General features: G+C 40.1%; 1 protein-coding gene across 2 annotated transcripts; it reads left to right on the top strand.

Moving 5' to 3' along the window:
- The first annotated feature begins 568 nt into the window (after positions 1-568).
- On the top strand, positions 569-16005 carry elf2a (E74-like factor 2a (ets domain transcription factor)). Of its 2 annotated transcripts, none has more exons than XM_086222756.1 (9): positions 569-876; positions 2092-2175; positions 4768-5038; positions 7070-7177; positions 10579-10692; positions 12507-12590; positions 13312-13504; positions 13613-13852; positions 14808-16005. In XM_086222756.1, exons 2-9 carry the CDS (start codon positions 2101-2103, stop codon positions 15376-15378), a joined length of 1656 nt encoding a protein of 551 aa, XP_086078882.1. In that variant the 5' UTR covers positions 569-876; positions 2092-2100; the 3' UTR covers positions 15379-16005. The 2 variants fall into 2 exon arrangements, with proteins under 2 accessions (XP_086078882.1, XP_086078881.1); XM_086222755.1 differs by having other exon boundaries at positions 570-876; positions 10576-10692.
- Positions 16006-17583: the final 1578 nt, after the last annotated feature.

The raw sequence follows: 17583 nt of genomic DNA on the forward strand, positions 1-17583 counted from the left end.
ACACAGGAGATGTATCTATAATATACAATAAATATTTGTTGTAAATTGTCCAAGAAAATATTAATATATTCTTTCTTTTATTTTTTTCGTATTTCATAAATATTTTCTTTCTTTTAATTTATATTATCCTTTCTTCTTCCTCTGTGAATGCTGCTGAAACTATTTAAATTGCTCTGTGTGGAATTAAAGTATTCTTATTCTTAGTTGTATGTACTCAAATATATTACACACACACACACACCAAAACTTCCCATCTGATTTTCATAGTTTTTTTGAAACATTGGTGTTTTGTTTTTTTATTCCTACCCTGGAAATATTGTCTCTGTAAGGGTAAACTTAGTGGCCTTTCTGTATGGTTGTTTGTATTAGAAAGAATGAATTCAATTTGTTAGTTTGGCGAAGTAATTTTGGCTGTGTTTTTTTAATATGTTAATTGCCGGTGTTTTACTTTAGTTATCTGAAAGCGCTGATGTTGATGTGCAATTATAGAATACATTTTTTGTAAGATGCAAGTTTATATCGTATCAGAGGGTAGATACGAGGTTACAGCCATTGTTTATGGGGTTTGTCGTCATGACGTCACGGGTGTCTATGCTTTGACCCGCTGGATCTGTTTAACCGAAGAGGCTGCGCGCCGGAAAGCTACAGGATAGCTAAATACGAGCTTTGATTAAAACCTACCTTTAAGGACGACGTCCGAGTTTATCTCTGAGAACCCAACGCGGGGTCTTGCTATGTGACTGTAGAGTAGTTACAGAGGCACGGAGGACTTGCAAACACGAAATAAACGTCTTGGCCTTGTCAACTTGGCTAAGCTAGCAGGCCCAGCTAGCACTAGCCGTGAAGCTTACTTTTCTTTAGCAAACGCAAAACAAGGTAAGAGGGCAATTGCTTTGTTCTAAGCACATTAACGGGCTGTGATGGACCGCAATTCCCAGTACAGATGCCTTCACTTCTTCTGTTGGCAAGTCAGTGATAGTTCACACCTGCAGCTGCGTATTACGGTAAATTGTAAGTTAGCTGGCGGTCTGCTAACGGTTTCAACCACAGTAACTTCACTGCCCTAGCGTCAATACTAGGTTCGATCGTGGGTTATATCGCATATGAGAAGGCAATGTTAAATTTGTCCAGTTGAATAATTGGCTAGTTAAACAGCAAAAAAATGGGCGGTACATGTTTAAAAGTTTATTGGGTAGTATAATGCCTGAAGTATTAGCTAACTCGTTAGCTGAAGAGTTTGGAGCACAGAAAGTAAACAGGGTCCTCGCTCCTCAGTGCCTGACATCTCAGACACAGCAGCACTTGCGAAGATAGCTTACTGTACGTAGAGTAGACTGTCTTGCTGTTTGGAAACAAGTAGTTTTAGTCGTGCTGACATTATCGTTGCGTCTTCAAATCTGCATGTATTACGCAAGAATTACTGCGTTTTTACTGTAGCCAAAATCATTCATGCACGCTGCTTATTTTCGTCCACGGTGCATGTAGAACAATCATCATACCCCGAGTCAAACTTTTGAAACTACTTTTTCATATTATGTCAAGTATAATAACTAAAAGCATCACTGATGCAATTACGACACGTGAAGCAGTTTCATAAGTAGTCATGGTTGTGAAATTTAGGGAAAACAATTGGATATTATGTATAAAAGTGTAAAGATGATGGTTTAAAGCCACTGCCAGTTTTTCATTTTGCATCTTGTTCCGAAATTGGGCACAGTCCTAATTTATTTAATTTTTATTCCCCTCTCATGTGATCCATTGTCAGTTTTTGATGCATCTGGCTCTAGTTATACAGATTGTTCAACTTCTAGCTGATATCACTTTGACATTGGAATAGCCAAGTGACTATTCTGCTCAACTATGCTGTTATTTTGTTTTCAATGACCACAGCATTATTGAGACAAGGAGAGACAGTGTCATGTATTTTGCTCATGAGCTCACTCCTGAATGCACATAAACTCTATGCTTGTATTTGAAATAAATAATATCTGACCATTAATTATATGATAATTCTCAGGATTCTACATCCTTCTTGTCATGTTATGTCGTGCTAGCCTGTCTTTCCCTACCCGCATGTGCTTGTTTTAATAGGAATGAGTGATGACCTCTGTGGTTGTGTCCGATGGTGGAGGGAACATAGTGGAATATGTGACTGTGGTGGAGGAGACCCAGCAGGTAAGACTGACAGTCAGGGTAGTCAGCCAAGGCTGTGCAAAATAATTTGAGGGGTAGACACTGTACTTATGACAGGGTTCACTGAAAACCTGGAAGAGTCATGGAATCTGAAATGGTAATTTCATAGCCCAAAAAGTAAGAAAGGAAAAAAAACAGCTACCGTAAATTCTGGACTATAAGCCGCGACTTTTTTTCGACGCTTCATGCCCCGCGGCTTATACTCCAGTGCGTCTTATACGAGGATTTTACCTTCACCCTGGGGTGTGGCGGGCAGCGGCAGCGGGCAGTAATTCCCATCGTTCCTGATGGTAGCTCCAAGTACCGTACTTGGGGAAATTCCTGGCCAAATGTTATGGTAATTTCTCTAAGTACTGTACTTGGAGTGTCCAGTCCATGCCGCGGTGCAGTGTAAAAAGAGCATCACACAATATTTTCAGTCATTTGTACTCACCCTCAAGATGGAGAGCAGAAGAAGGAATGCTTATGATGCAGCTTTCAAGTTAAAGGCGATCACCGTGTTTCCACCGTGCAGATCAGACTGAAAGCCAAAGCACTCACCACCGAAATGAAAACTGCAGATTTTCGAGGTGGGCCATCATGGTGTTTCAGGTTTGTGAGGAGAAAAGGACTGTCCGGGCACGCACTACTTTGTGCCAGCAACTCCCTTTCGACTATGAGGAAAAAATTACAAACTTACGCAAATTCACCCAAACAAAAATAGCGGAGAATTTAATTGGACCAGACGACATCATAAATATGGACGAGGTACCTTTGACGTTTGGTGATAATGTCACCAGGTTGACACCGGCGGCTTATTTACCGGTGCGGCTTATACGTGTACAAAGTTGATTTTTTTCCCTAAAATAAGTATATGCGGCTTACATAACGGTGCACTCTATCGTCCGGAATTTACCGTAGTAATTTTGGAAAAGCCATGGAAATTTGCTTTATAATTACCTGCTTATTACAGATTACGTGGTTCATTTACAATTGAACAAGAAAATCTCTTTTGGTAAATATTGATTTACTTTAACTTACAGATTTATAATGTATAAACAGACATTTTGGGAATATATGGTCTTGCATGTAGAAGTCAGTGAAATGTATTGGTAAAATGTACATGAACCCTGTAACAGTTGGGCTGTCAGTGGAAGAAAAACAAAATACAAAAGGTAGTGAGATCTTTGTTGCAGCGCTTAGAATTGCATGCATGAATGTTAGAATTGAGTCAATTTCTGTTTTTGCCAGTCCCTCATACAAGCTTATACCAGTTATCATTATGACTCACTCTGGTAGAAAGATGCCTGTATCTGCAGTTGGTGCCAACTGCACCATATAGGCCCGGGTAATATGCCTTCAAATTACTCACAAATATTTCAAACTTTCACCTTCATATTGATTAATGCACAGTTATTTTAAAACAGTTTGTTATGCTGTACTCATAGGAGGGCTGTCAAAAAATCTTGTTGAAGTATTCCTCCTTACACGAAAGTTAAAGCTCATTTGAACATGTATTTTTTCACATTATGTCTGTAATTGTGTTTGTTGGATATTATTAGTGTATTATAGTTTATTTTAGTTTATTATAGTTTCTGCTGTTTATTGCTCTTGTACTTTTTCTGCTGCTACTTCTCTGTTTCTGCTGCTGTAACAGTGCCAATTTCCCCACTGAGGGACAAATAAAGGTTCATCTTATCTTATCTTATCTTATCTTATCTTATCTTATGTTAATGCTCAGGGTGACGTCACAGAGGTTTCAACCTTAATTTATTTACAGTCCTTACAGTGACAGAATAGCACAATGAGGGAAGCAGTGTCTTTGTATGACAATCTAATGAACACATGATGTTCAGTCCCTACAAAGTACAAGCTAACTGTGTCATATACATACCGTAGAACTTAATTTAAAGACCACTGTTAAAAAAAATGAATGCTAATGTGTGACATCGGTGCATTCATTGAGTGCAATGACTCAGACTTGAATACATTTCTCATATGTGATTTAATGTCTTTTTTCTTACAATTGGAAAGTAGATTAATCTGTGTTTCAATTAAGATCTAATTATCTCTTATGTCACTGTGCTAAGTTTATTCTCTGAATGAGCAGAATAACAAAGTGAACCTTGTGTCTGGGAGGCCATGAGCAATTTAATGCAAAGTTGACAAAATTTCCACTGTGGTGAGAGGAGATACGTGAACATGGTACATGGCATGGTTGCTTACTTGAAGGTTGATGTGGTTTTGAGGTGATGATGAGACACAGTAGTACAGGTGAACCTCTGCGCTTCCTTCTCTTATTTAGTGTTAATTGGACAGTGGCTAACCACCTTAGGTTCATTACTGTCACCAAGTGGACTGAAAAATCTGCACTCCGTTTAGGTTCCTTCATAGGTTGAACAAAAAACTGCACTGAGTGCTGGAGGTGCCTATCTGCATTCTCTCTGATGGCCAGCAGGGTACAACTCAGGGCAAAAATATTGATCATTATAATTGCCCAGTTATTGTAAAGCCATAGGAAAATTTATTCTAAAATTCTTTGTGTGATTGCATAACCAAGTCGAAGTCTAATTTTTCTATCTTTCTTAACTGCAGTGTGAGCTGCAGCCTGCTGAGGAGGACGAGGATGAAGTGGTTCAGCAGGAGGAAGTTGAAGCTGTGATTGTGGGGGGAAGTGATGAGATGGAGGAGGAGGAGGGTGTGGTGCTGCAGGAAGAGGGCTGTCCTGCTGTTATTGTGGAGGAGGTGCCTAGTGCCCAGGTGGAAGAGTGCTACTCTGCACAGGTGCTGGTCTATGATGATGAAACATACCTGATGCAGGATGTGGCTGAGGAGCAGGAGGTGGTCACAGAGGTTGCAGAGACTGGTAAGACTGTGCTCTTAATAATATTTTGTAGGGTTCCACCAATATGTTTTGTTAAAACACAGGTTTGCAGGTTATCAGTATTTGCCAGTAACATCTGGGGATGCACCGAATGCCCAGCCAAGGACCAGAATCGGACGGTTTCCAGCATGCCCAGCCTGACTGGTGACTGGCTGGTTTGGTTCACATATTCCCAATTCCTAACTCGGCACTTGGCATGGCGTGCCACTTTGCTGGGAATAGCAGCAAGTCTATTTTTGACAGACGGAGACAGGAGATCTTCACACAGATGGCATAATATATGTGGCCATTAAAAAAAAACAAAACACCATGTTCAGGCCCCTGAAAACAAAAACAGATCTAAAAAGGACACAATATGAACAGATACTCTAGGTGCATGTGATAGAAACACATAAATTAAGAGACAATGTCTAAATCAGTAGTTTTGAGTAAGTTATCAAAGCTGGTCAGGCAGCTGGAAATTGTAGCTGTATGGAGGACCGACATGATCAGTGATGCATCTGGAACTAACAAGGTTTGAAATTAGTTTTTTTTTCTTTTTGCCCTGTAGGGTTTTTCATTTCCAAATCTACAACCCTATTTACACCTGGTATTAAAATGTGATCAGTATCTGGATAAGAAAAATATCCGATCTTGCCCTTTTGTTTACATTTGTTAATTTTAATGCTGAGCTGCTTGAAGCGCATGCCTGAAATGCACAGCAGTGCCTCTGGTGGAATTACAAGCATTGTCTAGAAAGGCTGTGATATGCTCTGACTGTAGCAGCACAGTCATAATACCATGCAGCTGTGCCTGGGTGTTGTGTGAGAAAGTAGTGGCTGAACTCTCTGCTCACATGTGCTCCCAAGCACAGCATGCATTTTACATGCATCTATTTTTAGTTGCAAATGTGAATGAAATAATTAGACTGTCAAGGGCTGCAGAGACGTGTTACTGTACCACTGAATAAGTTGCTAGCAGTAAGTGGTATTGTAGATGTTTGCTCACCTTCTGCGAATTTGCTGCAAATCCAGATTGGGAGTCGTATGACATGACAAGTGGTGCTGATTAATTTTCTTTTTCAAACTGGTTGTTTGTGTCTTTGTGTATTTTTTGGTCCCAACTTTTTATCAGCCCAGCAACAAATAACAAGGCTCTCTGAATTCTGTTTTCTGTAACTGTTGTTGCCATGGACAAATAATCAGTTTTTGTACCCTTGGCCAGGGAATTGTCTGCAGAAACTATAGTTTTCTTTCCACAGAGGGACAATCGTTCTGGGTCTTTCTATCTCATTATGTTCACCAACTCTGGCCCCCTAAACCTCCCTGTCATGTTTTCAATGAACAACATCCGTGTGACATCAGCATGTAACTCCTAACATGCAGAAAGGCTCAGTTTAGGCACACAGCTGAGCAACTGTTAGGAGAATTACAGGAGGAATAAACAGATCATCACCCTGAAGTGGTCCTTTCACAACAGTGCAGGTCAAAGACAGGTTTTATTGTCTGCAATTTTTCTGAACTTGCCCAGGGCAATTGGCAACTGTCAAGTACAAACTTGATGAAACCTTTTTAAATCAGATCAGGATATATGCGTTCAGTCAATTTTTTTGCCAAATGTCATTGGCTCTTACCACACCTTATTTTATGTTTTGGTAGTTGAATAGAATTTACTTCCTTCCCCAGGTTTTGTTTGCTGCTGTTCGTTCACTGTTTCATTGGATTTTGGAGTTTTGTATGTGTGAGACAGCGAGAGGGTTCTCTGCTTATGTGTAGTGTGTGTGTGAGGAGGCAGTGGAGTGCCATCTGTTGGCAGGAGCATCATCTGCCTGCTTAGATAAAATACCAGGAAACAGGAAGGGAGTAACACCTGCCACTACAAACCTCAAACAAGGAAGTCAACTTTTCCAAATATTCCGAGGTTTCAGTTTAGTGACTTAAAGGATGTTTATTATCTGGAACGGAATTTTTTTGTCGCTGTATGCAGCATGTATTGTTGGCAGCTGTTGACACATTTGTTTCTGCTTTTTCTCAGTGGAGATGTCGGGTCATGACATGGTGTGCTTTGACAAAACATTTGAAGCAGCTGAAGCTCTTCTCCACATGGAATCTCCTGGAGGATTGCACAGTGAGCGTGGCACAGGTAAACCATGCTGTGCTTGATAAAACATAAAATTGAAACTGGTGAATCACCTCTTGTATATTACCCATGTATTCTATATGTCAAGTAATGACAGTCGTCAGTGACGATTTCCCATTCAGTTTGAGAGTAATTATACATGAGGTCAGATCTACTCCATGCTGGAAATGATAATTCAACTGATATTATTCATTGTGATTACATGAGATTTTCTTCCAGGATGTTGTGACTCCTGTTGTCTATAGTAAAGCACTAAGTAGTACTAAAATGCAACATTATGCAGCATCTTTAGCTTTTAGTTTGAAGTTGTTTTTTTCAACTGAAATTATTATTTAGTTTCCCATGTATACCACATGGTTTGAACAAACGTACCACAAAAAAATTACAGAGAACAAAAAAAAACAGAACAAAATGAATGAACATCCAATTTGAGGAGGATACAAACAGAAGACTTAATTTGTTTGTAATTATTGGATACCTCTCAGAAGAACATCTCAGGGAGATTTGCTAGCCTTAAATCTACTGATTGCATCCTGTACTTGTTTATTTCTGAAGTAAGAGATTTATTCTATACTTCTAGTCTGGTAGGAGGGGGGGGGGGGGGTGTCCCATGCACCAAAGGTGTGTGTGTGTGTGTGTGTGTGTGTGTGTGTATATATATATATATATATATATATATATATATATATATATATATATATATATATATATATATGGGGGAATCCAGGGTAGTAACCAATAGAGCCAGGATTTACATACATGTGACAATATTTCAAGTGGGGATCATCAACATTTGTTTATTAGACATCTTAAAGACTGTAAAAATACAAAAGTTAGAAAAGATTATTCAATAGGATCTATAGGGGAGGAGTTCCACTGAGCCAATGTCAGGTTTTTTTTCAATCTGTGTTTATTTGAGTGTTTTGCACCATATATCAGCTAATCATGGCAATCGTTATCTGTCAGTTCCTCATGTAAAGATGGAGAGAATGTGGGTGGATTGTGTCTGTAGCATGTATTGTTCAGGATCTCTGTAGATTTAAAGTTTTAATTTTTCACAGCTGAAAATCCAGCACAGGCATAAAAAAAGGTACAAAAAAATCATAAATGGGACGATAATTCGAGTGGGGAACATACAAATTCCTTTACTGGGCACCTTAAAGAGAACAAAAAGCTAGGTTAAAAATATATACATTTTGGGTGCCCCCCCACTATTCACTGATGGATGACAAGTCAAGTGTACTGAGGAAATTTCCAATAACATCTTCATCTTAGGGAGTTTTCAATATCATTTTCTGTAGTATTGCTTGAACACATTTTTATGTCCTCTGATTTTATAATTATTTTTTTTTTACAGATGATGTCTTATGTTGTTGATTGTGTGAGTGAACTGTTGTTTACACAGCCATCTAGCCAATAATTTAGCTGTGTTTGGACCTGATTCTAATATGACAGTTTTAAGAGTCTAGTTTTCCTTTCTACCTCACTTTTGAAAATATCGTTAATCTCACCTCTCACCTCTCACCTCTCACCTCGCTGATCTGTTTTACAATTGTTGGGTCTTGTGATTCTGTGTTGTTTTTCTGAACAACTTTGCCGTTGCTATCTGGCCTTTTGGGCTTTTTGGGATGTTATTGCAATTCTTTTGCCACCTATAACTGCTTTTAATGCATCTCAAAAACTTTTCATGTGTGTTTTATCCCTGACAGGGCTTGTTGTGTCAAAAAAATTAAAAAATGAAGCATTTTGTTTCTTTAACTTAAATAAGACCTTGCTTCTTTTGATAACATTTCTCAGACCATTTGCCTTGCGTGACACCACTTTCACACTGTTATATGGCATTGTCCTTGTTCTTGTTCTTTCAAGGATAGTATAACATAGATAGGTTCAAGGAGTGTGGGCACAATTACTTTTTAGCATTGCAGTTCACTTATTAAAAAAGGGAGGGGTGTAGGCTGCAAAGACTTTTTCTTGAGTATGATGGCGCTTCCTTATGTGGTTGGCTGCTTCCTGCACCGTCTCTTAAAGTCTTGGGCTGGAGTCCTAGTGGATTTTCATCTTACTGAGGGGAGTCTGAGATCAGAACCCTTCCTCCTTCAAAACTCTCTCAGTGACACTTTTCGCATTGTTTTGTTTATCCGTGTCCGTTGCCTATTCGTGGTCAAAGATCAGCTTTCCTCTTACATAACAATTTTCTTCTGCCAGGGCCTGTTAAGCACCATCTCCTTTTTAATTTTTCTCAAAAAAAATTCAGGACTATAGACCTTGGCGGAGCATTGCAGTTTAGTTTCTGACTTAGTGCTCTGTGTAGCCTTTGGATTGGTAGGCTCATCTCTGGTGGTAGTGAGGGTTCACTTGTGAGTGAACTGAATCCCTCTCCTTGTCCTCAGGTATCCTGAAGATACAGATATTATTTCTCCTGCCCCTTCCTTCCATATCTGTTAGCTTGTCTTACAGGATTTTCTGTTGTTTCAGAGAGTTCCACAGCTCACATCCATCAATTTGGCCTCGCTGATACAGCTCTCATGTGTCTCTAATGTTTTGAGTGTTGGCGGAGAGTTGTTAATATATTTTTTTGTTTTAACTCTTTGATTTTGGATTTCACCTTCTTTGTGACCTGTTATTTGAGTGTATTGAGGTCCATCTTTCAAATCTCGTCTCTTGGATTTGAGGTCCTGTACATTTTAGCTCATTGTATCAAGCCCCACACGCATTTTTGCAGTACTTGAATTTCAAGTTGTTGCTCGCTTTTCTTGTCTATCTTTGGCAAACTATGTCGTCTTCTTGTTACACTGCTTTATTCCTCTTGTCTCAACTCCCCCACTCATCCGCCGTTAAAAACAACAATAAAGTTATCTTTAAGTTTTAGCTAACCGTCGGGTACTTAAAATCACGCAGCCATTTTCCTCACTACCCGGGAGTCTCTTTTAGCTTGAATTTTTAAATCATATGGAAGATATTCTGAAGAAGAGTAATGCCTTTTTGATTTCAAGACTAAATGGGTCTAATTTATATTGCACCTACTTTACCTTAGTTGTAGTTAATTGCTTGCCTCATTCACCCATTCACTCCACTTTTAGGATATTTGAAGAGCAATTGAAGTCCAAAGCCTACAAAACTGTGCACTCTAGATCAGATGTGTTATTGAATAGCATTGCAAATATAAGTTGAAAATCTGGTCAGATCAAACTTTAAATGAACGATTTAGCTGAAACATTTGGCATCGTAAGCGCTGACTTCTTGACAGTAAGTTCAAACTGATCATCTTGCATCAGCCCTGCAGCGTCTTTAATGCATCTGATTAGACATTTGATTGCAGAGAGTAGGCATACACTTATAGTTTATGTCTGCCTTTAGGCAGCGGCAGGAAAGAGTGAATTTTCTGATTTGTTTGGTCCCAGCAGAGGATGTGATGATGGAGACTGTGGTTGAGGTTTCCACTGAGTGTGGACCCATAGAGGAAGACTCCTTTCCCATTCCACCTGAATGTGAACCTGTTGCCAAGAAGAAGAGAGGAGGTCAGTGACACCATAAGCTGTCTGATATCTTTGATACCACACATCCATTTCCTCCATGAGTTAGGTCTTTCTCACCACTTGCTGGATATTTGGTTGCTCTTATTCGATATTTTGACAGCCTCATGGGTGACGGAGCTCCTTCCCTTTTCCTAAGGGATACTTGTATCAGCGACTTAGTTCTTTGGTTCTGGCCCATATTTTCATGACAGTAAACTGATAGAGTGAGAGCATTAAGTAAATTAGTGAGAACTAAATGCACACCAGTCCAAATTTTGCAAGAAATACTTTTAAGGAAGAGGAGTAAAGTGTGCATTGAGATGTTCTTTTGGCTTCCCAGTTGTAAATAAAGAAATGGCAACCAATTGTCTCAGGATTTTGACTGTATTCTGCCCACTTTAATTTTAAATGACTTTTGTTACTGGCACTGGTCTTTGCGTGCCCACTTTTAACTGTGGTGAGGTAAACTAGGCTATAGTAGCCTTTAGTGTTTGGCTATTTATTTAAGTAGCTTGCCATACCTACAACAGTGTGTTTGATTAAATATTGACTCAGTCAGCTCCGTTAGTCGGGACATAGAATAGAACTGTTGTCTGATACTAAACAAAATATGTCCACAGTCCCACAATAAAAAGCTATCCAGTCCCCTAAACCTCGCCTGAGATTTGATTAAATCTCATGATCCTGAAATAAATGCTTGTAAGACCATGCTTGGATATCTCAGGTCAAAACAGAGAGTAGGAGCACATTCACTAAGACACAGACACGTGGACTATCAATGGACAAATTGAGTGTATTTGCAGCACATGCAGCGTAAGGGACTATTTTTAGGGAAAATATTGTGTTTATTTATTTTTTAATTAATTGGTTTGATGCCAGAGGCATGAGTGAATGAGTAACAAAGTTTGATTGTGCCTGCTCAAAATCTGGAACGGCTGAAGGGACGGAGCACGCTAGAAGAGGAGAGTTGCTCATCACAAATTTGACATCCAAACTACTGAGTTCTTGCTCACTTAATCCTGAGGTTATTTTGTATCATATTATAATTTATTGCAGTACCTGGGGTTATTTGAAGGTTGACTACTCTTGGAGAAACATTCTTATAAGCCAACTTTAATACACAAATCAAACGTCAAATATGAGTGACAAGTTTTGTTTTTAAAAATCCAATTTAAAAGATCTTAAGCTTAACCATTTGTTTTGCTGCTTCAGTTCTCTTCAAAGGCTAATATTATTGAACCACTACAGAAAACAGTTGAACAGATGGTATCTAGGAATTACATTTCCATAATGAAACAAGTTAGCTCCTGAGCTTACTGAACTTAATGTTTAACTAGTTGACATTTTAGAGTTTTTGTTGCTCAGTAATTAACTTACAAGCCTTTTGCCATTAATAGTTCATTCCAAATACCACTGGTGAATCAAAAAGCTGATAAGTTGGGACTTTCGTACTACTAGTCAGCATAGGTGCCAAAACAATGTATATAAAAGGTTCCAGTAGTGGCTGAAAAGGGATGACTTTGAAAAGATTTTTAACTAGTGCAACAAAATGATGGGTTAGACCTGTGAAACATCCAGTCAGATGTGACAAAGGGCCACCTTGCTGAGGAATGGATATATTAATCAGGATATGGAATAAACGCTCAGATGGCTTCCCATCCACTCTTACTGCCAAAGTGTGACTGGATGGGACTGAACAATGCCTGATGTGGGGCGATGTGTATCAGAAAGACTTGAGAGAATGTACAGTCGATGGGCATGATCTTGATAGAGAATGTAACTGTGTCTGCTTGTGTTTGCGTGTGTGATGAGCGCAGGGCAACGTAAAACCAAGACACATGCACCAGAATCCAATGGTTCCTTTGACCTAGGGATCAAGAAGAGACAGAGGGAGGGAAAAGGTAAGTGTGTACCAAGTTTATTAAGACACACATTTGATGTTCCGATGGCACAGTGTGTCCACATATTAAGAGCAATGTGCTCTGAAGAAAGCGCGTGTGTCATCTGGCCATCAGCTGTGCTCATTAATGAAATATTAGTTACGTGTGGAAAATGATATATCAGTCAGCTACTATACTGGTCACAGATAAATCGTTAGGCATGTATGTCTTTCGATAAGTGCTGATATTGAATTTTTTTTAACAGCATATTAAATGCAGAAAAAAGCCTATGGTGTTTTTAAAAATCATCTAACTTGGTGTGCCCAGCGTCAGCGCCTCTTTTCTCACCTTTTTTTTTTTTACTCTTTTATTTTAGTCTTTATTAAATGGCCATGTTTGTTTTAGTAAAATAGATTATTTGTATCAGAAATAACCCCTCAGAGTATCTTAACATGGTCGTGTCAGTACTCAGTCAGTACAGAATGAACATAGAGAGGAATATGTTCATTCTGACACAAATTCCTTTTTTCAGTTGCACAGATTGATATTCTGTGATTTTTTCTGCTCTAAGATAGGTTTAGAATGAGCCTCCAAAATCCCATATTTGTCAGGCCTTGGTTTGTTGTATTGATTGGGTTCAGCGACATTATGGTAGATACTGACTGTAACACTCCTCTATTTAGGGTAAATGTAAATGGGTCTGTCTGATTACGACTAAATACTGCTATTTGTCCTCCTCCAGGCAACACCACTTACCTGTGGGAGTTCCTGCTGGAGCTATTGCAAGATAAAAACACCTGTCCCAGGTACATCAAATGGATGCAGAGAGAGAAGGGCATTTTTAAACTGGTGGACTCGAAGGCTGTGTCCAAACTCTGGGGAAAACATAAGAACAAGCCCGACATGAACTATGAAACAATGGGCCGGGCCCTGAGGTACGTCAAACCACAGTAATTCATCCAAGAGTTTCTATGAAGCTCAGTGATCAGAACAGCATGTTAAGGTGTGTGTGTGTGTGTGTTCGTGTGTGTGCGTGTGCGCAGGTATTATTACCAGCGTGGCATCCTTGCCAAGGTGGAAGGTCAGCGGCTGGCCTACCAGTTCAAAGACATGCCCAAGAACATCCGTGTGATTGATGATGAGGAGGAGGGTGAGGAGGGTGAAGACTGTGAGGGCATGATGTCCAGCAAGCAGGGTCCCACCATGCTGGGCACCAACTCCCCTACGTCCACCCAGCCTCAGCAGACCTACGTCACAGTCATCCCAAACAATGCCACCACCAGGTTTGACACTTTTTTTCCCACAATTGGTCATTTGAATATTCTAATGAAGTTGTTCACTCAATTGTCCTCTAGACTTTTGACGTGTGTCTCTGATCTAATCAGGGCTGTTGAATCAATTTTGGTATCAATCAATAAAGCTTAATTTATATTGCACGTCAAACAAATATATCAGAATTTAATGTGCTTGACGAGAAGTATGCCAAACAGAAGATATTGTAATCGGCAAAATATATTGATGACTTATGCTGACTAAATGATCAAAGAAGAGAAAAAATTAAGACAAATCAACCATAAAAAACTTATACAATAGATTAAAGTGTAATAATTTAATAATTTTATATTAAACTCTTTAGATTGACTGAAAAAAATGAAGTAATTCTAAAAATCATGAGAGTGAGATTCTGCATTGACCTGCCACTGCTCTGTAATGGAAGGCGCCACAGCCACGGGTGTCGACAGTAGGCAGAATTTAGTTTGAATAACCTTCAGTTAACAGATGTCAGTCAGCTGCGTTTTTGCAAGTTTGAGCTGAAGGACTGTGGGGCAGACACTCTGAACAGCTTCGTTTAAAAAACCCAAACAAACGTAGTATGTATGTTCTAACACAAAGCTTGTGGCATTCTGCCTGTCACAGGCAGAATGCACAAAACAGTAAATTGGGCTCTTCCCACTTCTCTCAGGTTTTTATTTATTTATTTTTTTGCATCCGTGGGAAAAGTAGGGTTTACCTGCAAACATATGGGAGCGTCGAGAGGACATATATGTATTCAGTTGTATGTGTGGAAACTGTAGGAAATTTGTTCTCTTAAAATGGGGCAATTGTGCGTATGATTTTTTTTTTTTTTGGAAAGAGAAACTTCCAGTGAAAGACGATTCAGAGCACTTGCTTTACCCACTTTTACCATATTAACAGCAACCTTTTGTAAAAGTAGCCTCTGTTTTTATTTTCCCACAGGCCCCTCCGAGCCATGCCAGTGGTCATGACCAACTCTCTGGGTCAAGTGACATTAAACTCATCTCAGATCCTCACCACCACTGCAGGAGTTCCAGTAACGGTAGCTAATGCCAGTGCTCCCCCGAAACTGGTCATCCAGGCACTACCCACCATGCTGCCTGCTGGCTCTAAAGCAGGTGAGAAGATCACCATCATCACCATCCCAGCAAACCAGCTTGCCACGCTCATGCAGGCTAACTCGTCAGGCCAGGTGACGCAGCTCATCCAGGCCAAACCTGTTGCTACACAGCTAACACATGCTGCCACCAAACCAGCTGCCAGCCATACGGTCCAGCTAGCAGCAGGCCGGGCCACACCACAGCTCATCCTGGCCAAACCAACAGCAGTGGCTCCATCACTCCCACAGCTTTCAGTGCAGGTCAGCCAGCCTCACCCCACCCTGAACAAAAGCCCCTCCCAGGCCCCAAAGCCCTCCAGCAGTCAGCCTGATGCAGCCCAGTTAGATGCTGCAGCAAAGGCTCCACCCCCTTCCAGCTTACCTGCAGCATCAGCAGAAACCTCAGCTTCCTGAGAGCTCCTCCTTGTGACAAGGGGTGGGCCTGGTGGGGAGAATGGAAGTGACTATGGACACTGCTGAGTGCATGACGTTTGTAAACCCCACCCCACCCCATTGCATAACTGCTCTCTGATTGGCCCAGATTTTCAGCCTACAAACTATGAAGCTGCTGAAGTCGTCATGGGATTAAAGGGACTTACAGCAACAAACACACACACACACACACACACACACACACACACACTTCAGGGCTCAGATGAGATGGGAAGCCTTAGATTGTATGTGAAATGACTGATTTTTGTAATCAAACATGGTATAAAAGCCTGAGAAGACTTTGTTGTAAACAGAAATGTATAAAGACTTTTTTTTGATACTCAGCAAGTGTATATCTGTAGGTCAACTTCATTTTTGTTTCCTCTTCTGCTCCCCTCTGAAGGCTTCTGTCGCTCCACAGCTCTGTCACTCTCCAAACACCTCATGTCTTTTTTTTACTGCCAATAAAAAGGGAGTGAAAGGATGTCACCATCCAGATAAAAGGTTTGCTCCACATTTGAAGTATAATATACTATTTTTTTCTTGTACTATCAGTGTATTGAAGTAGATTTTACTGAAATATGTATTATAAAAAAAGACAAATGTGAATTCAAACGCTTACTCTGTCTTTATTAACAGATTCACACACACACACACACACACAACATTGCAGTTGTTTTCACCTAGTGAGTGAAGAGGTTATTGTGTGAGATGAGAAGCATAACCAGAACGTTAAATTGGTCAGGCCATAGAGGTGGTGTTCCTGCTTTTGCTTTGGTCCATTTCTCAGATCAGGAGTGAAATTCTCAAAACCACTATTCAACCACCATCTAGTCATTTCATCATCAAAATAATTTCTTGCTTGATTGGCGCATTCATGAAAGTGATTCTTCACAACTGTCTTATTTCCTGTTACCCAAAACGTATCAAGTCCTCACAGGAAATTGGCTGAACCTCTGACACTGAATTGGGGCGTTCTCCCCTGGTTAGTTTGTTAGTGCACCGTTATCAAACGACTATCAACTGCTCCTCATGAACTGATTGGCAAACAACAGAGTGGCATTAATGGTAAGGATGGAATAAGAGAGAAGGAACTACCCAGTTAGGAGTCAGGAGGGAAGCAGGAGGATTACATTCCTGATGGATCTGTATGCAGCGAACTATAGGCTCCAATACTGTATAAGCAGATCTGCAGTAGAAGTCACCAAATTTGTGAGATGATAAGGAGATAGATGATATATTTTATTTTGACCTTTTTTGGTGTGTATGATGGAACTGGGGGAAAATAAACAACAATATAAAAATGTGTATGGATACATAAAGCGACAACCTGCCCAAAGATAGAGGGCACGGTCAAAATGAAGGCCATAGAGATACTTGTGTAACGTTACACAGTTGAAACTGATATTTTCATAAAGAAAAGGGCAGCCTTGTGTATTTTCAGTGTCATCAAAATCTTCAATCATAGTTTAGAAATCACAAACTACAAGTTGCTTTAAGGAAAACAGCTAAGCATTTAGACTATCCTGTTTGTAGATAAGGGCTGCACAGTAGTGCAGTGGTCAGCACTGTGGCCTCGCAGCAAGAAGGTTCCGGGTTCGAGTCCCGGCTCGGCCACGGGATCTTTCTGTATGAGTCTCCATGTTCTCCCTGTTCCTGCTGGGTTCTCTCTGGTACTCCAGCTTCCTCCACAGTCCAAAGACATGCAATTTGGGGACGAGGCTGATTGATACTCTAAACTGACTGTAGGTGTCTCTGTGAGTGTGAATGGTTGTCTGTCTCTATGTGTTGGCCCTGTGATGGACTGGTGACCTGTCCAGGGTGAACCCCGCCTCTCGCCCGTAGCTGCTGGGATAGGCTCCACCCCCCCGCGACCCTTAAGGATAAGTGGAAGTAAATGGATGGATGGATGTTTGTGAATATTGACAAAAGGGACTTATCTTTCAGATTGCGATGACAAATATTTTATTTTGGGAGATAAAGTAAGGCTTTTGTGCAAGTTACAGACTTCTGCAGGCTGTCCACTGTCTTTTGCTGTTTGTAGAAGTGTTTGAAGCATTATAGTGATCAGACAAATACATCAAAACAAATAAGGAAAAACTTTAATTAGTGACACAAAAGAATTGAATTGAACTCCTGTAATGTTTGAGAATATGAGGGATTTTCTGTTAGTGGATGATCAGGTGA

Source organism: Aulostomus chinensis, chromosome 13 (genome assembly GCF_037954235.1).
Source record: "Aulostomus chinensis isolate RoL2024-O1b breed Wild chromosome 13, RoL_Achi_v1.0, whole genome shotgun sequence".
Taxonomy (NCBI): Eukaryota; Metazoa; Chordata; class Actinopteri; order Syngnathiformes; family Aulostomidae; genus Aulostomus; species Aulostomus chinensis.